The 26,624-nt window shown below is 40.4% G+C and overlaps 1 protein-coding gene across 2 annotated transcripts in view; it reads right to left on the bottom strand.

Moving 5' to 3' along the window:
* Nucleotides 1-26,624, bottom strand: part of CNTNAP2 (contactin associated protein-like 2) — a 2,310,676-nt gene that overhangs the window by 230,531 nt on the left and 2,053,521 nt on the right. For both annotated transcript variants that reach the window (XM_011941411.1, XM_011941412.1), the window contains one exon: nt 24,974-25,210. In XM_011941411.1, coding sequence (XP_011796801.1) covers nt 24,974-25,210 — 237 coding nt within the window. The remainder of the gene's footprint in view (nt 1-24,973; nt 25,211-26,624) is intronic.

The raw sequence follows: 26,624 nt of genomic DNA, 5'->3' as shown, positions 1-26,624 counted from the left end.
TTTATGAAACTTCTCGCAGATTTCTTACTTCTTGAGTCATGCCCCATTGCCTAACCTATCACTTCAAAGACAAATTGCTATGAATTGCCCATCTCTAACCTGAAGCTTCAAAAGAGAGAGAACAGGGGCTGTGATTTGCCGCCGTTGGGGGTGGTGTCTCTGGTTAGCAGGCAGCCTCCTTGCTTGCTACAGGCTTGGGTCAGTCCTTTTGGAACCAGCCACCATCAGGCTTCTCAGCCAGCCTGACATCGTTCCCTTTACGTGGAAGTCGGGAGTCTCACTTTCTGCTTCCACCATGTGAGATTTGTGCAGGGAAAAGATACATGGATCAAAGCTCCAGTGGCTCCAGATGGAAATAACCTTTTAGCCTTTTCAGAGCTTCAAGGAAACTCAAGGGATGACCACACAAATGGAACTTGAAGAACTAATCTCTATGGTGTAGGATGAGCACAACCTTTGACACATGACTGATAGGAAGCCTAGTTTTCAATGAGCTTTGAAGGTGAGATGTTTAAGCTGCTTTGTTGAGCTCCTCCTCTTTCCATTAAATTTGGTTTCAAGAGGCAGCTGGCTTTAGCAACATGATGACGGTCGGCTGATAGAATTCTAGGAGCTGTCAGAGGGCTCAAGCCCATCAAGATTGCTGAAATGCTTTCTTTTAATTCAATTTAAGTTTTCTTTGTGTATGTGTGTGTTATTGGTAAAATCAGAAAAATAAATCTTTGCCCTGAGTGGACACGCTCTGTCACTGGTGGTAGCTTACATTGAACTCCAATGCCTTATTTCATACATTGGCTCTGTTGTGTTGCTCTGAAAAATGTTAAAAAGAACGGGTAAACACTTGAGCTTTCATTTCCAGGATTTAAAGGAATCATTCTAGGGAGAATTTTTCTTCTTGGGTAACCTTTATTTTGGGGTACTGCTGCAGGCTTTCTAAAAGACTCTTTGTTTTTAATATATAGTTTCAGGATTATACAATATATCAAGGATCTTGCTTTGCATTTCTTTCACATCATCATCTATATGTGGATAAATAATCTAACAAGTAGGGAATGATTCTAGGAAAACTGGGTTCTAATCAAGAAATTTCTGATAAATTTCAAAATAACAGTAGATCTAAATTATGTAAAATATATATTTTTGGTCAGGGGCACACATTTCTAGTGCTAGTACTGATGAATGCTATTTGAAGTAAATTTATAGTTAGTTGTTGATGTAAAAGAATGGTTTCTTTCCCCTTTATGTATATTTTATGATGTACATTAATTCCATAGTACATTTACAAAATGTATAACTGAATATATAAAGGTACATAAATTGGGACTCCTGTTTAACATTGTTTTTTTTTCCTTTTAGAGATTTGCAGCCTAAGAGTCAGGGAAGCACTGCCTAGCAAGTGAAAGCACTTACTTCTAGGGGCTGCTCCCTGAGTCCCTCCCTTGAGCCTGGATCCTGGTGCAAGCAGTTAGACTTTCCTGGAAGGACCTCAATGTGCCTCTTTAAATATTGCCAGCTCTCACATTTCCAGTGGCTGTCCACTGCCCTGCTGCCCTAAAGAGGCTCATCTTCTCCCTGGAACTGTTACAAGTCAGTGGTTAAGGGTACAAGTGTTAGAGCAAAATGGTCTATGTTCAAATCTTTGCTCTTTCAAAGAGATGGGTCACTTTGAGCAAGCTACTTAATTTATTGATGCCTCAGTTTTCATGTTAGTAAAATGGATCTATTAAAACTATCTCCCTTATTGGATTCTTGTGTGACTAAATGAGTTAATTAATACACTTAGACAGTGCCAGGAGCTGTTTTCATTGCTGGACCTCCCTGGTCCCAGCTGTAAGCCTGCCAGTTACTATTCTGTGCCTACCAGCTTCCTCTACTGTGTGCTGCAGCACTGCTGCAAACTCCTCTGCTCACTCCCCGTCCCATTCTAGTGGTCAGGCAAGTTCCTGGACCCAGATCCCCGCAGTTAATCCTAATCCCGCTGCAGTGAACTCTTCCATCCCTGACTACACAAGGAATTAGAAAAGTCTAATAGATGATTGATTTATTTCACTTGGGATTAAAAGACAAGCTATTCAAACTGCATTTTCAAGGTATAGTTTCTCATGCTGGGTCTTGACATTCAAACAAATTTTTTAGGGATTTTCTTTTTGGATTGTTCCTTGGGATCAGTAGTCAATTGATCCTGAAATTGCTCAACTCTGGGGAAAATTAATCTTACGTGTGTGCTTATGGGATATTCTCCTAGAAACTCTTTAAAAATGCTGTTTGTGTTTTTGCTTTCAATTTGTGTTTGCAAATAGCAACCCAGTACAATGATCAAAACCAAACTGATTAGATTTGACAGGTCAAATGTTGACTTGAATATTCTTTCTGTAGGCATTTAGAAATTCCCACTCACATTTTGCAGGTCAGTAGAATGCATTTGTAAGGATGTGTGCTCTGAATGCCTGAGAAGACTCTTTTTTAAATTTCTTTCCATGGTCTTTGTTGTGGTTCAACTGCTCAGGAAATATTAGTGATTTCTCAGAAGAGGGTTGCTTGGGACACCGAGAAAATACAGAAATAAAAGTGGTCTTCAGATGCCTGTCTCAATTTTATAAAAGAGTCTCAGTTACAGGATATATTAAATTCTGACTTGAATTATTTGACAAATATGACAGCTTTGGAGTTATCCTATCATTGTGTATTTCAAACATTTAAAAAATATTTAGAAATTACTTTTTAAAAAGCGTCAAAGCAAAGGTAGAAAAGGTCTTTGTGGTATTTCATTGCCCAAAGACATAAACTGAAATGAGATCAGTTGTGCTTAAGTGGGATGCTTGTCTAGTAGGAAAGCTAGCTATAGCTTAGGTTGTGAATTTAATGCCACAGGGAAGGAATTTAATGCTACAGAGAAAGGTCAACTAAGACTTGTATGAAAATAACTTTCACCAGTTTTTTCCTGTTTTCAAGTTGCTTTCTTGTTTCCTTGTCTTTTCTTTTCCTATTTTTTTTTCAAGGATGGAAAACTCACATGAAAAACAAATGTCTCCAGGACCAAGAAATTCAATTTAAAAGTTGGTTCTAGAAAATGCTCATTCATCAAATACTTACCAAACACCTACTTTGTAGCAGAGACTGTGCTGGAGACTGACAATACGGATGAGAAGACATCAGCCCTTGCCCAGAAGGAATTTGCAATCAGACAGCGTGACTTTCATCACAGAGGGTACAAATACAAGAAAGAGAAAGGAAAGCCAAGCCTATTTCAGAGACCCAGAAGAGGTAGCACTTGAGCCTATTATTGAAGGGGGAGTTGTCAGAGATTTCTAACAATCATCTGGGTGTTGACTGAGTGCTGATCATATACGTGCTCAGTGAGTATATGAGACATGGCTTCTGTGATGGTTAATTTCATGTGTCAACTTGACTGGACTAAGGGTGCCCAGATAACTGGTAAAACATAATTTTTGGGTGTGTCTGTGAGGGTGTTTCCATAAATTAGTATTCAATTCAGTAGGCTGAGAATAGTAGATCTGCCCTCACCAATAACGGTGGGCACCATCCAATCCATTGAGGTGCCGGATGAAACAAAAAGGTGGAGGAAGGGTAAATTGTCTCTTTTTTTTTCTTGAACTGGGACATCCTTCTTCTCATGCCCTGAGACTCTCCCCACCTCACTTCCTTCAGTTCTTAGGCCTCTCATCTTGGACTGGGAGTTACACACCAGCTCCCCGTTCCCAGGCCTTCAGACTCAGGCTGAATTACACCATGGGCTTTCCTGGGCCTCCAGCTCACAGATGGCATATCATAGACTGTCTTGGCCTCCATAATTGCATAAGTCACTTCCAATAATAAATTCTCTCTTATCTATATTATACTTATCCTACTGGTTCTTTTTCTCTGGGGAACCTTGACTAATACAGCTTCTGAGCTCAAGGACTCGACAAGATAATTGGAGAAAGAAAAGTAAGACATATGAAACAAATATGAATAAGAAAAGATAATTTGTTACTTAATGGCAAATGCTTTTATACATAGGATAGATCACTCAAGGCTGGAGGAGTCTTAAAAAGTACTTGAAAGAGGCTCATGCCTGTACTCTCAACACTTTGGGGGCCAAGGCAGGTGGATTGCTTGAACCCAGGACTTTGAGACCAGCCTGGGCCATATGGTGAAACCCTGTCTCTACAAAAAACAAAATAATAATAATGTGTATACACACATACACACACACACACACACACACACAAGCTAGGCATGGTGGTATGCACCTGTAGTCCCAGCTACCTGGGAGGCTGAGGCAGGAGGATTGCCTGAGCCCAGGAAGTCGAGGCTGCAGTGGGCCCTGATTGTGCCACTGCACTGCAGCCTGGGCAACAGAGCAAGACCCTGTTTCAGTTTTTTTTTAAAAAAAAGGGCAGTGTTAAGACAAAGCCTCTGGAGATGAGGATCCTCTTGAACAAGCAGAAGAAAATGGAAAGGATTCTCCACATGGGGAGAGTGGGAGGAGTGAGAGCCAGTGCTGGGAATGAACAGCAGTGGACTGGGAACAATGGGAGGCTCCCTGGAGCTGGGACGGAGGGCGTTTGTGATAAATCACAGGACATGAGGCTGGGCCTACCTAACTGGAGCAGAAGACGCACCATGACTGACGTCCAGAGATAAGGTCAGATAAGGAGTGTGGGCTGGACCATGGAGTGTGTGGACTTCCCAAGCCAGAGAAAAGCATGGCAGAAAGCACCACAGAGGAGGAGTTAGAGGCCCTGAGCTTTGGCCCAGGCTCTGCGACCACCAATTACAGGAATCTTTTTAGGTCCCAGAGTCCTCATCATCAGGGTCACATTATGACTTTCAGGGGCCCCAGGCACACTTGCCCTTGTGGTCCCTTTCTTCCATAAAAAAAATTATGAAAATTTATATTTCATGACAATGTTGGCATCAAGGGAAAATGTGTTAATATTATATATTAAAATATTTTCTTTGACCCCAAAGTTCATTTTCATTCTTCTGATTTCTAAAGAAATCTTAACACATACGTGTGGGCCTCTCAAAACATGTGGGTTGTGTCCGCACCACCTAACGGCTAGGCTGGCCCTGGCCCGTACCTGTGGGGAGTGGAGTGGAGTTGGACTCTAACATCTTTAGCTCCCTCTAAAAGTCTACAATTTAGTACCTAACCTCTCAATCTGTGCAGCATGGTCAGGCCGGTATTTCCAACATCCTCTTATTTGATCTGAAAATAACCATTTAGGAAAAATATTCGCAATAAAAAAATAACAAATTTATTTTTGTGATTTTAGAATACTAGGTGAAAATCCTCTTACCTTAAAAGTATATTCATATTGAGGAAAAAAATTTTCGTTTTTAAAAAAGAGAACAAATAGGTTAATTTTTAGAAAGACACATGTGGTCCTTATTAAAAATTCAAACACCACCAAAAAAAATGCAAAGAACTCTCAATCACCTCTGCTGCTTTTATAGGAAAAAATAAAGTCATATTTCATAATAAAGTAATAGGGTGAAGAAACTGAAACAGAGCCAAAGGAATTGCTGAACTTTGAGTGAAGTTAAGAAAACATGAATTAACTGCCTCCTCTCTCATTCTGATGCAAATTGCAAAGTAGTTGGCATGTGTCACGTATCCTTCCCAATTCGTGGTTTGTGGCAATGAGCACTGTCATATTTTGTTGGAGGTTTTTTTTTTGAGATGGAGTTTTGCTCTTGTCCCACCGGCTGGAGTGCAATGGCGCGATCTCGGCTCACTGCATGGAGGGTTTTTGTGTTTGCTTGTTTGTTTGTTTGTTTGTTTTGTCATCCATTTCTGTCTTTTTGTTATCAGTTGGCTTTGAGGGAGGGGAATAAAAATGACTTTATTATAGTTTTACTTGCATTTTTCTGTCATCATTAATTAATATTTAATCAATTTAATATAAAAAACATTTAATATTTAAGTTGATCAGTTTTTACGAATGTTATGACATACACAGTCTAAGGACTTTATATTAAACAAGTCAGACCGAGAAAGACAAACACTGCATGTTCTCATTTATAAGTGGGAGTTAAACGATGGGTCCACATGGACACAGGGTGTGGAGACTCAGAAGGGTGTTGGGGTGGATGATGAGAGATTATTTAATGTATTTTCTTTGCGTGATGGAGACCTTAAAAGCTCTGACTTCACCACTACGTGATCCATGCGTGCAACAAAATTACCTTTGTATGCCATAAATTTACACATTTTAAAAAAAGGACTCAAATGTTTCTGTAAGCCTTGAAACACATAACAGTAGTCTCTCCCCTCCACCTCCCCACTTCCCACTCCTCAGAAGTCATCCTATTTTTGGCATCAACTTCATATTTCTAACTAACAAGCTCCTGCAATTATGGCATTAATCCATTCACGAGGGTGGAGCCCTCGTGACCTAAATGTCTCCTATTAGGCCTCACCTCCCAACACTTCTGCATTGAAGATTACATTTCCAGTGCATGCTTTTTGGGGGACGCATTCAACCCTTAGCACAGCCCAAAGAGACTAAAGACAAAGATAGTCCCCGTAGAGCTCTTCATCTTCCTTGTTCAGTCTATACTGGTTGCTCTCTAGGTCTGAAATCTGGAGTCTTGTTTTATTATCAGTCCTAATAATTAGGAGTTACAAAATGATTTGAATGCATGTTTTTTCTTCTTTCTATTTTTCTTTTTTTGCTGGGACATCTCCTGCCCTTGGCATCAGAACTCTGGGTTCTCCAGCATTTGGACTATTTAACTTGTACCAGTGGTCCCCCAGTGTCTGAGGCCGCCAGCCTCCCACTGAGAGGTACACCATCAGCTTCCCTGGTTCTGTGGCCTTAAGACTTGGACGGAGTCATGTTGCTGGCTTCTCTGTTTCTCCAGGTTGCAGAGGGCTGATTGTGGGACTTCTGCCATAATTGCATGTGCCAATTCCCCAAATAAATCTCCTTTCATATATAGAGGTATAGATATAGGTATACATCTCCTCTTGATTCTGTCTCTCTAAAGAGCCTTGACTAATACAAAGGATTTTAGCAAAAACAAAGATAATACTTGGAGAGTAAGTTCTTTTGGAAAACTAAAAAACTATTACTCATCTTCTCTGTTCCAGTCCCTATTGCTACCTAACAGATTGCTCCCCAAACTTACTGGTTTAAAACAACAACAATTACTTCATTATCTCTAATGGTTTCTGTGAATCACAAATTTGGCCTCTCTCTATCTCCTGAGGTCATCTCAAGGCTTTTCCATGTGCCTGATCCACGTAACCTAGTGCACTTCCTTGAGCATGGTGGCCTCAGGGCAGTCGACTGCTTTCCTGGGCAATCAGGGCTTCAATGTGCATGGCCCAGTTCCCAAAGCACATGTCACCTTGGCTCTGAAACCTAGCTTTGGAAGTCAGGCAGCATAATTTCTGCCATATTCTGTTGGCTTAAGCGAGTCCCAGGGCTGTCCAGATTCTTGGAGGGGAAAACTAGATATCATGTCTTGATGGAGCAGTGACTTGACTCTGGAAGCACAGGTGTCAGGAGTGTTTTGTGGCAGCCATTCTTGGAAAACACAATCTTCCAAATCTTCAAGAGATAAAGGAAGCCCCTCCAGACACTAAACCTTGGGTCTTCTGCCTTATTTGGCTCTGGGGCAGTTGCCCAGCTGCAGGAGTGAGGAGAAGATCGACTTCATATAGAAACTTTTAGCTGATCCTTCTGTTTTTAAGTCTATCTTTCTAGGTGCCAGGGGCTACCCATTTCTGAGCCCTCTAGTGCAACAGAACCTGCTATGGCAGTCCACTATAGCAGCCTGTCTCGGTCCATTTTGTGCTGCTATAATAGAACACCGCAGATAATTTACAATGAATGGAAATGTCTTGGCTGTGGTTCTGGAGGCTGGCAAGTTCAAGATAGAGGGGATGGCATCTTGTGAGAGCCTCCTTGTTGTATCATCCCATGGCAGAAGGGCAAAGAGAAGGGGAGCCAGGCTCTTGAGCCTGAAGAGGGCTCTCACCAGAGCCTGACCATGAGGGTTCCACCTTCATGAATGAGTTAATACAGTAATTGCAGGAGTCAGTTCCTTATAAAAGCTGCTGTTTTATAATTGCCTGCTCTTGAGCTTCTCCCTCAGCCAGCTTAGGGGTTGGCTTCCCTTTATCTGCTAAGTGTGTTATTCCTCCATTTGCTTGCCGTCTTTCTAAATGTTGCTGTCCTCTTTGTTTAGATTTGACTCGTACCTTTAAAATTTTTTTGAAATCCTTTTCTAGGGATTTTGGAGGAAACAAAGGCAAATAGATTATCATTTTAGCTTATTATCTTCATAAAAATAAAAAAAGAAAAACATTGCTGGTAGTGTTGAGAGAACAAGACATTCTCAGTGTATATTGCATGTACTCTGGCACTGTGTTTAGAAAATCTTATTGGCTTTCTATATGAAAAGCCTAGGCATTTTATATCCTCTAACTCTACCTCTCCATGTCTGGCAATCCATCCTCAATAAATAATGTAAAATACTGAAATGCCACTTGCAAAAATCATTTACTGCAGTATTATTTACAATAAAAAAATTGAAAACAATTTTAAGAACAGAAATTGAAATTGCCATTTCCCTATTGTGAAATATTTAGGTTAAATAAATTTTGGTAAACCCACTGGGTGGAATAATATGAAGCAGTATTTTTAAATGATGAGTATGAAGATCAAGTGGTTTCAAGGGAATGAAATGCTATATATGCTAATACTATGTACATAATGATAGTATGGCACATACATTATAATAATATAAATTGATTTTAGGAACTCAGAATACATTTTCCAACAGTACAATATTCTAACATAGATCAATAACTAAAGATTATTTAGTAGTGAAACCAAATTATAGCACTAATGCCATTAGCTTGGATTCTGCATCTTAGCAGCAAGAGAAACTGCCAGAGGGGAGAGGAAGACAGTTTCCTCTCTTTTTGCCAGTGCAGACCTGCTGGCTTAAGGCAAGATCAGCGAAGAAAAGGGTATCTTTGGCTGCCTCTTCCTTCCAGTCTGTTACTAACAGGCTTCAGCTCTCTGTTTCCACGGAAGTCATCTTAACTATCTCCTCAAAGCTTGTCCAATGTCTTCCCCCCTCCTAAAGTACACCTGGCCCCTCCCTTCAAACTCAATGCTCCTTCCTCAGGACAGCTCTTCTGGGTAAGGACTTGGCCATTTCATTTCCGTCCACATTGAGGTATCAAAGAGATGGTATCACCATCCTCCCAGACCCACTCCTGCTGATTCAAATGATGCTCTAACAGAATAGAATGGCCTAATAGAATAATAGGCTGCAGGACAGAAAGGGAACATGTCAGGAAGTTCAAAGGAAATCATTTTGGGTGAAGAGTGGCTGGTCTCCAAGCACATTCCTTAAACTATTCCTACTCTCCCATGATTTTTTCCATCTAAACTCATGGGTTCTCTAAAAGTTTAATTAAAAAAAAAAAATCAGTGATTCCCCACTGCAGTGGTAGTGGGTGGCTTTGTGTGTGTCTGTGTGTGTGTGTGTGTGTGTGTGTGCACGCATGCACGCGGGGATGGTGGGGTGATGGTGTGGTCTCAACACTACCATGCATGCGGGGATGGTGGGGTGATGGTGTGGTCTCAACACTACCATGCATGCGGGGATGGTGGGGTGATGGTGTGGTCTGTGATGGGTAGGGGGTGAAGTTGGGGCAGGGCAGCTTTTTTTCATATGGTTGGTTTTTATAAAAAAGAGGGGCCTGCTCTAGACTCTTGGATGCTTGCAGGCTAGGTCCTGATTTGTGAATTCCTTTACTCGTGCCTAGAAGATAAATATTTTATTTGTGTCATAATTTTTACATTATCCTTTGGCTAGAGGAAAAAAGGCTCGTGCTGGGATCAGAGCATAGCCATGTAGTGTAATGCAGTAGCTTGAGCGGCCTGAAGCTCACAGCTGTACACTGAATTCCTCTTTGTAACAACTTTGCAGTAAAAGTAAGGAAACAGCTGGAGCTGACCAATTGCACCCACCCTCCTAGCTCCTTATAGAAATAGATGTCGAGTTTTAAAAAATTGTTTCCATGTTTTGTTTGGATTTTAGAATTTCCATCATCAGAAGCTCATTATACATAGTGCGATCTCCAGACTGGAACAGAGAAATTGCCATCCTTCAGCAGCCATCAATCAGTAATTCAAAGCATGAATTTCATCAACAGGAAAACTTACAGGGCATGGCCTGTGTTTACCCCGCAAATCACCTTCTTTGTAATAAGGCAATCTAAAGTGGTCTCTCATGTCGGAAGAATTTATTTGGTCATGTCCCTTGTTTTATTCCTCTCCTCATGTATTCAGAGAGAGAAGTCTCTGCTATTAACACAACAGCATGGATATGGTGTGTGGGTGGCGCCCTAAAAACACAAAGAAATATCTTGTTATCTGAGACTTTTCGTTGGAAGCCGACAGGTCCAGTTCACACCTGGCTCTGTTTTTCTGTGTATGTGTGTGTGTGTGTGTGTATGTTTCCTTGCTCAACCACACAGAGAGGGCCTCAAAAAGAAAGGCAAAGAAAGAAGGGAAACTTCTTCAGAACTTTTAGGACTTAGGCCTGCCCTGAGTCATCAGGGTGATAAGATAGAAAGAGGACACACCAGGCAAGCTGCATTATCTGTTATCCAAGGAACTCACTAATTTGCCATTCTACATTGGACAACAAGCAAGGCTAACATCTTTCAAGGCCTCCTGCGGCATTGGGAGAATAGCCATGGCAAACGGGACCACTGACCATGTGTCAGCCTCTTCCTCTGAGCGTATCAGTTTTAAGGTCCATTAAGACTTTGGTAAAGAAAACAGAAGAGTAAGGAATGAATCAGCTATTAAATACCCCTTTTGTGTCACACTTAGGCCAGGTGCTCTGCCTTGTCTCCGCAGAGTTGGGGATTTTGAAGGTGCATAGGTGTTTCTGAGTTCTTACAGGCACAGGAATTTGAACCCAGAGCCAGACACCCACTGTTTCTTCATGGAGACATTTTCCAACTTTAATGGAGATGATGGTTCAGGATGAGGGAACTCTTTCCAGTTATCCGAAATGCTCAAATAGGAAGAGGACCTCAGGGTCCTGAGTTCTCCATGAACACAGCTTGGATCTGATCCAGTGAGTGTGTAATAAAGAGGACATTATGCTAGTATATACGGTGGAAAAAACACTAGGCTTGGGGTCAGGGACCTAGGATTCCAATCTCAATCTGCCATTTACTAGCAATGTGATTTAGGATGATAAACTTAACCTCTAGAAGTCTCAGTTTCTTCATGTTGAAAATAAAGATGATTATATCAATGCCTGAATGTTGTGACGATTAAATAAGGTAAACTATGTGAGCACACTTAGTTCAGTGCCCGGCATAACAGGAAATGTTTAATAAAATGTCAGTTGAATGTGAATGAATAAAATATTCCTTTTAACCATGACACACTTTGATTTTGTGACAAAAGGGGCTTCCTGAACTTTTAACCATTTAGAGTAATTGAAGAAGTGTTGAAATCAGTAACCCAATGACATTTGAATGTTAGTGCAAAAGCTGAAAGTCTGAGTAATCATAAATTCATTATACTAATAGAAATAAAAGTTTTTTGGAATAGTCCTTGATATTTTTAAAGAAGTTATTAAGTGTTTGTCATAACCACATGTGGTTTATGATTCAGGAGGTTGTTGTATGAGGCCACAGAAGATAACTTTAACTTAGTTAATAGAGGAGGGTGATTATAAACTTGTTTTAAATTTACAACTTGATCTACTGGTTTAATTTGACTTACATGACTTAATTTATATTTTTAACTGAATTAACAGGATTCCTTTACAAGAGACATTTATTAAGGAAATATAAAAGTCAACAGGCTAAAATAGACCTATTTAAAAGGGATTTAAATCAGATTACTTCAATAGTAAAGCTTTAGAAAGCATTTTACTTATATCCTTGTTAATCTCTGAAAACTAAAAAATTAATCTCTGAAAACTAAAATACTTGTTCAAATATTTGGGTTACATTTGGCTTAGACATGAGAAAAATCTAGACTCATTCATCTGAACAGGAGTTGTCATCTTTAGTAATGGGGCACAGGATGCAGAGACACTGTTCATCACCTGGGATAAGAGGAAAATTTTAGATGCACTTTCTACTATGTAGCAGTTGCTTTTTATTTCTTGAAACTCTATAAGATACTCAAGGAACCAACATGATTTGCTAACCATCTCAATAACAACCTCAAGAGGATGTTTTAGAATCCATTCTTATTTAATCTCAAGTGTGTTTGCTGCTTTAATGATGTTCCAGGCAAAATGATTCATGCCAATTCCATGACAGAGACAGAAATTCAATCAGGCCCATGCATTCAAGGGTTGGCTGACTATGAATACAGCACTGCATGTCATGAACTGGTATAACTCTGAGGTCTAAAGTCTTGCTGGACTGTTGTGAGCATGGAACTTCTGGATAACCCATCTCACTGCTGTACAGAGAGACGGGCAAGCACTAATGTCAACAGCTGGAAGGGAAAAGCTTTTGCTGTTGGTTATGGCAACACTTAACAATGCAGATAGAAAAGTTCTGTCTAGGATTTCCTGGCAGCTTTTGAATGACAATGGTTTATATTTTGCAGGATTCTCACTAAAGAGGCTTTCAACTTTGGGACCTCTGACTGAGTGATTAATAAACTTAATAATAATTTGCATTTTATAACATTAATGCTTTTCAAAGCACTTTCACACCCATCAGCTCATTTGATCCTCACAGCCTTGTGAATAATGAATTTTATATAATTAGTGCAATTTATAAAGAAACAGAATGCCTAGTTAGGATTGTTCACTTTGGTTTTTAATAAGGTTGAAATTGGAATTCAAGTTATTCTTGTTCCTCTGTTCTATATAATATAAGCTTCCCTCTTTAATTGGGATAAACTCAAAAAGTACACATTTCTCTTTTCTTTAAACAAAATTAGTTTAGAATAGTGTTGTTTGTGTTTCTGGTCATAAATCCAGGGTGGAAAGAAATAGAAGGTGTGAAAGAACATTTTGGTGCCTTTGAGGATTGCTGAGAAATGATTCACAGAAGGGCTAGAATTTAGTATTTCTCTGTAGGCTATACTTGACCTAACTCCCTAGGGAGAAGCACAGGAAGTGAGATTGGCCACTGCAGTAGGTAAATCATAAGTCATTTGTACTAGTCTAAAGTAAGCGAATTTGCATTAGTTAAGGTCTAAACTTCAAAATACTGAAACAAAATTTAATAATGTTGAAGTTGATAAAAAATACGTTTTTAGACCTCTTTTAACAAAAAGCAAAGATAAACTTATTTACATGTCAACTTATTTTTAAACTTTTTTTTTTTTTTTAAAAAGAGATGGGGGTCTCACTGTGCTACCCAAGCTGGTCTCAAACTCTTGGGCTCAAGCAATCCTCCTGCCTCAGTGTCCCAAAATGCTGAAATTAACAGGCATGAGCCACTGTGCCCAGTTTACGTATCAATTTGTTGATCTATCATTGAAGTTGTATCTTTAAAATTATCTTTAAGGTAGAAATACTCAAGGAGAAGGTGTCCATTAGGTTCATATAAAATTATCTGGAGGTGGGTGTAAGTGAAAAAACTTCAAGGAGACATGTGTATTTTGAGAAAATCATATTAATTGTTAGAATAAATTTTTGAAAAATGGAAAAAATTCCCTACTGTTTTCATATTAGAAATTAAAGTAGGCAAAGTCTCATGGAATATTTTTGGCTGGTGGAATATAATTTGAAAAATAGTTAAGCTGATCTAAATCCTGAAATATTTTGTCCACTATTAATGTCTAAAGCAATTCAATTTTGTAATATTAAAAGCAAATAAGTAGGCTGGGCATGGTGGCTCATGCCTGTAATCCCAGCTCTTTGGGAGGCTGAGGTGGAAGGATACCCTGATGCCAGGAGTTTGAGACCAGCCTGGACAACACAGTGAGACCCTGTTGCTACAAAAAATTAAAAAATTAGCAGGGTACGGTAGCGCATGCCTGTAGTCCCAGCTACTCTGGGGGCCAAGGTGGGAGGATCACTTGAGCCCAGGAGGTCGAGGCTGCAGTGAGCCATCATTGCACCACTGCACTCCAGCCAGGGCAACAAAGTTCAAAGGCTGCCCAAAAAAAAAAAAAAAAAAAAAAAAAAAAAAAAGTTTTTCTTGCAAATATCAATTGTATTATTTCAAAGACAATGCTTTAAAACTTTTGTCTTTAGGCTTTAATGATATATGTTTTCCAAAGAGTCTTCTCCCTTAACCCCAAATCACACCCTTAGAATTAGGTGCCACCCACCACTATCTGCCATGCTGTCCTTGGACAAGACTTGGAAGGTGTCCATGGGGGTCCCTCACTCGGCCTTCTGCCTTGCTTCCCTGTATGTTGCAGTTGGTTCTATCTCCTCCATTGCATTCCCAGCCTAGTCTTATTCATCCTGTCCTTCCTTGCTGGCAATCCACTGCTTCCCCCACAGCAGACTCTTAGTACATGTTCCCATATTTCACTAAACTTGTACTCAGTGTATTTGAAGGAATAAAATTATTAATGATCAAACTGCTTGAACTTACTTCATTCACACAGAATGTAGGATGTTAAATTGTACTGCCAATAATTTAATTTAACTGAGAGTCTTTGCCTTATAGAACTTGAATACTGTAAAAGCCACCTTATATTTAGTAAACATATCCCTTGGAAGAGTTGCTAGAAAATATTGTTAGTCAAGTTAAACATTTCACTATATCCCGTGCCCACTCCTTTTGAGAAAATGAAGGTAATACATTTAAAATGCCAAGAAAAGGATGGCTCGGAGAGAGCAACTAGCTCTTCATAATTTATTTCCTCAGGATTTGGTTTTAACTAGAAAAAAATAAAATGCCTATTTATCTAAATCAAATACTATTATAACCAGTTGGAATTAATAAAGGTAAAAATACGTGAGTGACTTCAAAGCCAGGTTGATCTATAAAATGGGTAAGCTATAGGATTACAGTCTGAGGCTTGATCATTTAAGAAAGTAAATTTTCTGTAGCCAAGGAATGCCTGGAATGAGCCCAGTTTCTAAGGCCAGAGCTGCCTGTTGGAAATGATAAGCATGCAAAGCAGTTGTGAAGTGAAGAAATTGCATGTCAGAGGCAGGTCTTCACGGCCCATAGACGTGATGGAGTACTCAAGGGCAGCGTGGACATTGGTGAATGGACCTGCTGGCAGGGCAGCCAAACATGTGAGCAATCTAAAAGCAAAACCCTCACGACAATTTATCAGACCGGTTCCTTTTTGGTTCACAAAAGAAAAGGAATGTATAGAGTTTCAGCTCATGTCATGGAACTAATATGTGGGAAAAGATAAAGAGTGGTATTTCTGTGGACTTCACATTATTTAGAGTGCTGATCATTGATGAAGAACAGGAAATAAAAACATTCAACAGCATACACAAATAAAACACTCAGGAAAAAAAATCAGTTGTGTTCCCACACTGGTAGGGATTAGAAAAGGGCACACACTTGAAAAATAAAAGTTATTTATCCTATGACCAAAGCCAAATCCAAACATTTTGTCCTGTATTACATTTAGAAAATTTTACAGAGGATTTGCTTTTTCCCCACGGAATTTTTAAATCTCTTTCTCTAAGAAGGTTAATTGACCAGGTTTTCTCAAACATCTGGGACCCCAAAGAGAACCTCTAGCTAGGGGGAATGTTATTTTATCACCACAAAATTCTATAGCAAAGCCACTTAAACTTGGCAGCTATCTCTGCAGCTTTGACTGTTTGGAATTAAGTCAAATTATTTTCTTTTTCCATACATGTTTGTGGACTTCTGTCCACTTATGGATTTTCATCCATAAATATTTTCTGACTTTTTGGCTCTTCCTTCTGTCTTTATTTTTTAAGCTTGAAAGCAGATTACTTTCATGCGCTACGGTATTAGGGTTACCTAGAGGGACATAATCAATAGGCTACATAGATACAGACACATGAGAGGGGATTTATTACGGGAATTGGCTCATGCAATTATGGAGGCTGGGAAGTCCCATGACACGTTCTCTACATGGTGGAGACCCTGGGGTGCCAGTGGTGTGGTTCAGTCCAAGTCCAAAGGCCTCAGAACAAAAGAAGTCAGTGGTGTAACTCTTAGCCCAAGCTCAACAGCATGAGAATCTGGTATAAGTTCTGCAGCCCAAAGGCTAGGGAGCCTGGAGTTGCCCAAAAACAGTATATCTCATCTCTACTAGATAGATAGACACTACCACCTTTTCTCTGTTTTTGTTCTCTGCAGCCCCTAGCAGATAAGATAATGCCTTCCCACACTGAGGGCAGCTCTTCGTCACCTCATCCACTCAGACCTACATGCTAATGTTCTCTGGAAACAGCCTCACAGACACACCTCAAAGTAATGCTTTACAGATTTCTAGGTGTAGGGGCTAAAGCAGCTCCTTCTTGGATGCTAATCCACCACGTTGGCTTCTGAATAACCCAATTCCAGAATGCCACTAAGTTTTCTACCTTCTCTACTGTTTACCACTAATTCTGCTCTTGGGTAATTTGCTTCTGAAGCATGTAGACCCTTTCTCTATGGTATATAAGCCCTGGGTCTGAAGGGGTAAAGGGATCCACCGTCTCATCTTGTAGATAGCAGAGACGTGGCTTTTGTTGGTAAGTCCCTATTCAATTTGTTTTTTTCTTCTGAGAAACTGGCTTTGTCAGACTCTTTCTTTGGCCTTTCAGCTCCCTTGGCCTTTGGAGGTAGGCTTGCATAGACCTGCTCACTATGGAACACTAGGTAATCTTAATCCAGTCAAGTTGGCACTTAAAATTAACCATCACAGTTATCATGATACTTTCAAATTGCATCCTAAGGTCTGAAGATTTAAGAAATATATTAAGAGAGAAGGGATATTTTCTCTTCTTGAATAATTCTCTAAGAAGAAAAGAGAAAAAAAGGGTTCTATTCTTGTTCCTTTGGGCCTTCCTCCAAATCTATCAACCCTCCTGTTCCAACTGAAAATGAAAAAGAAGCCCGTGTAAAGTTTCTCTCCCTACTGATGTGAAAGTGTTTTCCAAGCTGGGACTATTAGACTGGGTAGGTAGGCCTGAGAAAAAAATGGCCATTGTCACTAACAGCTTAGCTGGTTTCACACAGGGGTGAAATTCTAAGATGCATACTTCCAGCATTTCTCTTCCTTCTCTCTCTACTTGTTTATATATTTTGTATTAATTAATTTTCTCTCCAACCTGCTCTAAAAGGGTAGACCACGGATCTACTCTGGTCCCTGTTCCATAATGAGAGCTGTGGTACAGAATTTGTTCAGTCTTAAAATCCCTTTGGCAAACTCACTACCTCGCATCCAGCAAGAAATGTTTCTCTAGGAGGCAAGATGGAAAATCGTCTCTTCCTTAGAGGTATAATGTGGACTTGAGCCTGAGGTCTCTTGGAGCAAAAAGGAGTCTGTGACCTTTCTTTTCTTTTTTCTATTTTTTCTTCTCTTTCTCTCCTTCTCTCTTCCTCTCCTTCCGTCCTTCTCTCCTCCTCCTCCTTTCTCCTCTCTTTTCTTTCTCTCTCTCTCTTCTCTCTCACTCTGTCTCTCTCCCCTCCCTCCCTTCCTTCCTTCTGTCTCTCTCTCTCTCTCCCCCCCAACTCTCTCTCTCTCTCCCTCTTTCTTTCCTCAGTCTTGCTCTGTTGCCTAGGCTAAAGTGCAGTGGCACAATCTCGGTTGATTGAAGCCTTGACCTCCTGAGCTCAACTGATTCTCCCATCTCAGCCTCCTAAGTAGCTAGGACTGCAGGCATGTGCCACCACACCTGGCTAATTTTGTTTGTTTTTTTCTGTAGATACGAGGTCTCACTATGTTGCCCAGGCTGGTCTTGAACACCTGGGCTCACATGATCCTCCCATCTTGGCCTCTCAGAGTGCTGGGATTCAGGTGTGAGCCAGTGTGCGCAGCTATCAGTGCTTTTTTGTCTCCTGATGGGCCTTGAATCAGGAAGGGATGCAGGAATTACTAAGGTGACCCAACTTGGTTCTTGAAAGGACTGGATACATTGCACCAAGACTTGCACTATTCACAAAACCAGTGGGATACTAGTGGGTGTTGTTTCTGATTGCATCTTCCAGAATCTCTGCATACTCCTCAGTCCTTCAGGGCTTCAGAATACTTTTACTGTGACCAAAATTAAGTAGAGATGACATTTTATGACACTGCCATTGCTCCTGAAGTACTGAAATGACAATCCAGTACTCAAGGATCACCAAAATAATGCCAGTTAGGCATTTGACATTTAAAGCTATTAGGCAAGGATTAAAGGACAACATGAATTAAGTAAAAACAAAAACACAAACCAAAAAGCAAAGGGCTGCTAAGAATGAAAAGGGACATTTGCTGTTGTACTTCTGTGTGCCAGATCCTTCATGTTGAAATTCATTCACATTATTCCGTGTGATTTTCAAGGTATCCTTAAGAGGTAGGTACTATGTATTCTGGAAGATAAGGTTCAGTGACAAACAATTGTCCTAAGGTTCCACAATAGGTATGTGAGGAAGATGGATTCAAACTGACATCTAATTCCATCATCATTTCTAGGTTGGGACTTGAATTTGCTATAAACAACTTCTTCTACCACCTTAATAATACAGATTATAAAATATTAGCTAATTTTACAATACTCATAGGGAGAACAGGAGACTTAGCTGGAATACAGGGAGGGTGGCACGTATTTGTGTGACTGCAAAGGATGGAAACACTGCAATGATTGAATGACCATTCAAATCTTGGTCACTCAGTAGTCCCGTGACTTTTATTCTTCAAGTTTTATCTAAGCAATAAACAAATGAATGCTTGAGAAGAAAACAGAACTCCCTAACTCAGAAAATGGTTTCAGAGTGATTAAAGAAACACATTTTTCAACTGCAGTCCTGGTTTAACATATGAACATGAACATTTTTATAGTTAAAAAAAAGTGCAGATGAGTGAATTTGGAGATATCTTTGTGTCTCTTGATGATAAGTTCTTGCTTAACTTGGCTCGGTGAAAGGATCATAACGAAGAACTGTTTTCAGCAGCCTGGGTGATATCCAATGCACATGTATTCCTATCATATATTCTAGACTTGCCTGATTTTGTATCTGTAAACCATTAAAATGCTTTGGAAATTTCAGTGTAGTCAGATTCTACTATATGTTCAAGACTTCTGGGCACATAAGGTGTTCAATGAATGTTTGTTCAATAAATGAGTCAATAAATGAATAAACCTTACACCTAGATGTGGCAAAAAAAAAAAAAAAAAGGAGTCTCTGTTGAATTCTTGTATCCTATATTTATGATAAATTCTGCATCCAGTAATATTCTAATTTCTTTTTACTCAATCACAATAACCAAAAAAGCTTTCAGACTAGAGGCTATGCTTTTAGTTGCTACAAAATGAAAGGAAAGGGAATCTTGCTTTTTACTAGTATGTGCACCTTGGTGCAGGTTACTGCAACCATCTCCTTCTTGGTACACCAGGAGCGACAGTAATAGCAACTATTTCACCAGGTTGTGGTGGGGATTAAATGATGCTAACACAATTAGAAAGCTTACCACACTGCCTAGCAGAGAAGTTCTCCATAAATAGCAGCTGCTATCCTTGTTAAGAGCAAGAATTAAGAAGATGGTAGACTTTTATTAGCATTTGTATTGTTTTCCTAGGAAGCCAGAAGTCTGAAAGCAAGGTGTTCTCAGGGCTACGCATCTTCCAAAACTTTAGGGAAGAATCTTTCCTTGGCTCTTCTAGCCTCTGGTAGCCTCAGGAATTCCTTGGCTTGGGGCAGTGTAACTCCGATCTCCGCCTCCTTCTTCACATGGCTTTCCTTCTGTGTCTGTGTGTGTCTCTGTGTCCCCTCCTCTTCCTATGAGGACACACTCGTTGGATTTACGGTCCACCCTATCCTAGTATGACCTCACCTTAACATAATCACATCTGCAAGGACCCTACTTCCAAACAAGGTTGTATTCTGAAGTTCCAGGTGGACATGAGTTCAATCTACTATGGCATTCAACCATGAAAGGTAAACATAGAAATTGCTGCCTCTGCTATAGGTCTGTTATTTTCCCTCTTGCTTAAAAACACAGAGAAGACACACAGAGAGTGTAATGCAAATTATGTTTCTAATTTCTGGTTAGTAATAAAAGTGACACTGATAATTATAAAATTCCTGAGTGTTTTGGGATCTGACTCTCCAAGAAGGAGCAGTTTTAATGTTAGAAAATTATCGTTGGCATGACCAAGCAACTATCCATTTGGTCCCCAGGATGACAGACCCACAATTAAACCTTCCATGTAGTCTGGGATGATTCTCCCGTCAGCCTCAGCCAATGGGGTGCCAAGGAATTTTGATTGGAAGGGACCTACCTCCGCTGAGTTAAACTGCTGCTCATTGGTGAACGTGTTGAGAAGATGGGATGCTACACAGTTATCTGCTCACAGATGAGGAGACTGCCTGCATGGTCTGGTTGTAGGGTTGCCAGAACGCCCTTGTGCTATCTCCAAACCATGAAATGTTCCCCAGTCAGCACTCCTACTAAAGATGCAAGTAGCCCTGGGAGAGCTAACACTTTAACTGGTGTTCAAATCTTTATGGATCTATTTGAAAAACGGCTCTGGGCCGGGTGTGGTGGCTCACGTCTGTAATCCCAGCACCTTGGGAGGCTGAGGCGGGCAGATCACCTGAGGTCAGGAGTTCAAGACTAGCCTGACCAACATGGTGAAACCATCTCTACTAAAAACACAAAAATCAGCCGGATGTGGTGGTGGGTGCCTGTAATCCCAGCTACTCGGGAAGCTGAGGGAGGAGAATCATTTGAACCTGGGAGGCAGAGGTTGCAGTGAGCCGAGATTGTGCCACTGCATTCCGGTGTGGGCGACAAGAGCAAAACTCCACCCAAAACAAAACAAAACCAAACAGAAAAGAAAAGAAAAAGGGGGCCAGGCGCAGTGGCTCACGCCTGTAATCCCAGCACTTTGGGAGGCTGAGACGGGCAGATCACGAGGTCAGGAGATCGAGACCATCCTGGCTAACATGGTGAAATCCCGTCTCTACTAAAAATACAAAAAAAGCTAGCCGGGCGCAGTGGTGGGTGCCTGTAGTCCCAGCTACATGGGAGGCTGAGGCAGGAGAATGGCATGAACCCAGGAGGCGGAGCTTGCAGCGAGTGGAGATCACGCCACTGCACTCCAGTTTGGGTGACAGAGCAAGACTCCATCTCAAAAAAAAAAAAAAAAAAAAAAAAAAAAGAAAGAAAAGAAAAAGGGTTCTGGGTTCTGCAAGGAGATTTGGATAAGAGGTTAGAGGAAGTCCCCTTCCTGTATGGTTTCCATTAGTGGGGAATAGTGAGTATCAGTATCAGTGCATTATCTACAAAACAGAAGAGATGATCATGAGGAACCTGCTCAAATCCAGCCCCATCTTCCTAGTTCAATGAAGTGACAAGATACGGTAATTTCATTTACACATTCAACTGTACACTCCAACAAAAGAAAGGGAGAGAGGGAAAGTAGGTATGGAATATGGAGAGGCAGAGACAGAGATAGGGATTAATGTAGAAGTAAAGAGTGAAGGGAGAGGGAAGGAGGAGGAGAAGGGAAGAAGAGGATGATGATAAGGAGGATGGGGATGAGGGGGAGAAGGAAAGGAGAGAAAAACAGAGAGAATTCAAATAGTATGGGTGTCTGCCCACCATTCTCCTGGATGGGCTAATACTATACAGGGGCAAGACCTCACTGATCTGTCCCCCTGGGCTATTTTGGGTCCCAAGCCTGTCCTAGTGTGAGCCTCTTACATAGCTGAGTGTGATACTAGTGTCTTGAGGTTCTTATTTTCATGCATCCTGACCCCAACAAGGCAGCCCTTCCTCCAGTGCCCATCTGAAGGGTGGTCTCTTCAGCTGCTTGTGGAAAATGAGTTCTGCTAAATGTATTGAGATTTTAAAATGTATTGTTAAATGTGTTGAGATTATCATGGGCAATATAAGTACATAAAATTTTCACCTGACTATGCTACTCCAGTGCAGAAAGTACGACTAGATGGTCCAACAATATCTAATAAATAGCTAGATATTTTATGACCAGAGATAGTTACCCCTCAAATGTCTGGAGTAGGAACTCAGCCTCCTATTATTATTTTTCCAAAGAAGAAAAAATAATGATGTTAGAGGAAATACATCATTGTGCAAAGACTGGAAAATATAGCTAAGCAAAAACAAAATAAGAAACATGCACACATATGGTTATTGCAGCACTATTTACATAGCAAACACTCAGAACCATCCCAAATGCCCATCAATGATAGACTGTATAAAGAAAATGTGGCACATATGCAATATGGAATACTATGCAGCCATAAAAAAGAATGAGTTCATGTCCTTTGCAGGGACATGGATGAAGCTAGAAGCCATCATTCTCAGCAAACTAACACAGGAACAGAAAACCAAACACCGCGTGTTCTCACTCATAAGTGGTAGCTGAACAATGAAAACACATGGACACAGAGAAGGGAACATCCCACACAGGGGGCTGTTGTGGGGTTGGGGGCAAGGGGAGAGAGAGCATTAGGACAAATACCTAATGCATGTGGGGCTTGAAACCTAGATGATGCAGCAAACTCCATGGCCCATGTATACCTACGTAACAAACCTGTACGTTCTGCACATGTATCCCAGAACTTAAAGCAAAATAAAATAAGAAAAAATACTAGTATTTTTATCCTCCTGGAAAAAATAAGCACAATTAACATTTTGGTGTGTATTCTCATGGTTTGTTTGCCTCACCTCTGTGTGTGTGTATGCTTTGTTTTGTATAAACATGTAATCCGACAGTGTATGGTAGGTTGGGCCTTGCTTCATTCACTTGGCAAAATATTAGGGACGTTTTCGACATCTGCAAGCATAGACCTATATTATCAAAGGAAGGCCAGGGAAGGCTTTGCCTAGAGCTCATTCTTTGGACAATGCCAAAGCTCTTCATAGAGACTGAGCTGTTTGGCTGAAGCTTGAGGTGGGGGTCACAACAGGAACTGCTGTGCAGGCACCAGGCTACCTGGGGAGTGAGGTCCAGAGCAGAAGCAGCATCAGGCTGGGAGATCCTTCCAGTCCCTGATGGAGCTTGCCTCAGTACAGACAAAGCTTTCCTGGACAGCTGTGGGACTCCTCCAAAAGAGTACTGCTGTCATTCTACAAGAGTCAAGGAGGTACTTGACTCAGAAGGATACTCATAAATGGTTTCCAGTGTGTTTTGCAGTCTTCTATTTAAATTTTTTGGTTAAAGCCACTAATTGAATTAAATGAAAACTCATTCTGCTAAACAGATAATAAGGAAATATTTAGATGTCTTTTGTGTAAACATGTTGAAATAATGTCAAAGGCAACACACAGGATTCATTTAACTTTATTTGCAACGTGAGCTAAACTGGGGAGGATATGCCCCTGCCTTTCTATTCATGACTATTGCCTATTAACCTCCAGAGGTTTTGTGTGAGCTACTGTGTTTAACCTAACTCTCCAAAAATAAAGGGATGGTGATTTTCTTTAAATTGGTACTTATGTACTGGAATCTCTCAGGCATTAGTGCTTACTTGATTGCATTCAGACATTACTTTGGCAAGGAAATGACTGCATTAAATTAGCATCAAGCACAATGAATGGTAATTGCAAGACTGTCATTTCTACAAGTGCAAAATTAATGTGTTCTGTAAGCCCATTCCATTGTGTGCCACAGGAAAATCATGGAACCATGTTGTTCTGAACAGAAAAATGCACTGTAATAGCACTGTTAATGTGGTATGGTATTATTCCACTATGGTGTTCCTTTCCACCTTTGTTGTTGTCTCATGCTCATTTTTCATACCCTGTCTGGCCTAATTTGTATGCTTATATTATAGCGCTGCCAGAGAGTAGCCTGGATGTACAGAGAATGTTATGGAACAATTCCTCCTTCTGTGTGTGGCATCTTGTGTGAATAATGCCAGTGTCAACAACCCTCCATGTATTCATCAGAGTCTGAATAGGCTACTTATGTAAAGCTTCTTATTCAGAGATACATCAACCGTTCACAGAAAACTTTACCCAAATGCTATACATTCATTTAGAAAGAGAAGAGTGATTTACAGGCATTTCAATTGTAGCTTAGGAAAAGTACCAGCTCCTCCTCTCTTCATCCCTCACTTATATATGGGAAATTAAGCCACAGAGCAGTTGAGTAAATTTCTTCTTCTGGTCATGCAGGATCACAGGGTATAGTTCAAATGATAACATGCATATGCATTGGGGCTCTTGTACTCTGCTCATTGGCTCTGCCGGGATTAAAGGAATTATTCAAGACTAAAAGAACCAAGTAATAACAGATGCTCTAAGCTGACCAATTAGATGTGGTTTTTCAATATTTCTGCCATTTAGCTTAGGCTGAGAGCCATTCAAAGGCATCCTGAGTAAGAGTCATAATAATGATGGTAATGACTGACCAGAGGAGCTTTCTGGTGAGTATAGCTTGATACAGTCTCTTAGCAACTGCAGGGGGTGGGGGCATCAAGACCACTGGGGTGCACTGGCTGATTCACTACAGCAATTGACTGATCAGTCGATCTACTGGAGATCCTAACATGGGAGGGTCAGTCCTGAATCCCCTTTTGGAGGCCACCTATTTTGACCCTCACCATAAAGATGTAATGAGGCTGTCTTTGTAATGTTTCAGGCAGTGAATAATTTGCTGGAATCTGGAAGAAATTCTGCACCATACACAAAGCTTCTCTCATCTTATCAAACAAAGATGATTAGGAAATGATTTTGGTTGGAAACTTCCTACCTAAGTTGAAAGAAAAATTCTGATCATCTTAACCTCAGAATAAGGCACACTTGTTTACATATGAAAAATCACTAAATAGATGATTTGGGCTTAAAAAGATGTACAAAAGTGGCTCTGGAAATGGGTTCTGCCTTACCTTTGTTGCAAAATGTTCCATCATATGCAGTATTAGAGCAATCACAGGAGTAACCGTGGTATCTCTCTAGGCATTTGCCTCCGTTTTCACAGTTCGTTCCATAGCTGGTGCAATGGCCTGAGCATCCGGATATGAACCCAGATGTGACCTTTGCTCTTTCCTCCAGGTCAAGTGTCACCCCATTCATCCTCAAGGAGCGGATGCAGCCCAGGAAGCCCTGCTGGCCCCCAGCACCACCTGGGAATGACAGAAGGCACAGAGTTCAGAGGTAATAACCTTTGCTATTGCTTAATTCTTCACATTTTGAACAACTGTGGTAGGAGATGAGACTGCATAGTGCATCTAGTATTGCCACTTTCAAGTGGGTCTTATCTAAATAGAGAAAATGGAAGCTTTTCTCCCCTTAGGCTAGAATGCCTAATTAAAAGAGCCGTCTTCTAAGAAGCAACACATTTGCTACAGAAATAAAATACTTGGAGATGCACAAAAATTGTATCAGCTATTTTGGAAGTCTAATCTGGTTTCCTATAGAAAAAGGGTTTACAGAAATCTCTAGATTCTTTGCTCTTTAATCTCACATCATTGAGTTCTGTAGCATTACTTACTGAAAAAATATAAAGGCAGAGACATGAATGTATTAGCATAGTTAACAAGTCAATTAGTTCGAAGGCATAAATTCGTTTGAAATGTGATTGTAGATCCTGGTTCTTGTCTCAAGAGATGCCTTGCTTTTAAGTTCATGTCAAGACTACCCAGGGCTCCTTGTCTGGGGTAGCTAGAAGTTGGAACAGATAACTTTACACAGAAATCAGCTTTACCACGTTTACTGCTAGGTTAGATCGGATTTCATTGCTTCTGTCTAAATGTCATTACAAGACATATAGCACAACAAGCACATTCACTGTGATTTTTGGAGTAAGTTATAGAGTTGGACTGAGGTTTATGAGCATGAAAATATTAAAATATTCCCAAGAAATCTCATAGAAAGATTCATTGAAGCATTCTATCACAAATGGATTTAATTGTGTCTGTAATATTCTTAGCTATATTTTTTTTTAAAGCAGCTGGTATAAAAGGAGGAACTCAAATTTATATACATGTTTGTATCTTAGAATAACAACTTTTCTGGAAACTAAAATGAATTGTAAGAAAAACTGCTGAAAGAAATAGGTGATGAGGATTTACAAAAGAAGATATCATTACTAAAAATAAAACCCAAGTTTCTCTTTCATTGAGGGCTACATACTAGGCACTCTATTAAGCAATGACTTATCAAAGTAGATATTATTTGCATTATTCCCATTGTACAGATGGAGAAACTGAGGCTTAGAGAAGTTAAGAAGTTTACTCAAGGACTCATAGTTCCTGAGTGGCAACTGTATCAGATCTGCCTTATTCCTAAGGCAACAAACAGGGTTTATTGTCTTAAACCCTGTTCTGTGTGGACTACTTAACACCGAGAAGAACTTTCAAGTCAGGGGCCTCATAGATATACATGTTTCTGAGATGTAGATTTGGATGTCTTTAACAATGGAGTAATCAGACTGGGTGTGGTGGCTCACGCCTGTAATCCCAGCACTTTGGGAGGCCAAGGCGGGCAGATCACGAGGTCAGGAGATCAAGACCATCCTGGCTAACATGGTGAAACCCC

Source organism: Colobus angolensis, unplaced genomic scaffold (assembly GCF_000951035.1).
Source record: "Colobus angolensis palliatus isolate OR3802 unplaced genomic scaffold, Cang.pa_1.0 Scaffold2, whole genome shotgun sequence".
Classification (NCBI taxonomy): Eukaryota; Metazoa; Chordata; class Mammalia; order Primates; family Cercopithecidae; genus Colobus; species Colobus angolensis.
The sequence above is the reverse complement of the archived record's forward strand: the minus strand, read 5'-3'. Positions and strand labels throughout refer to the sequence as shown.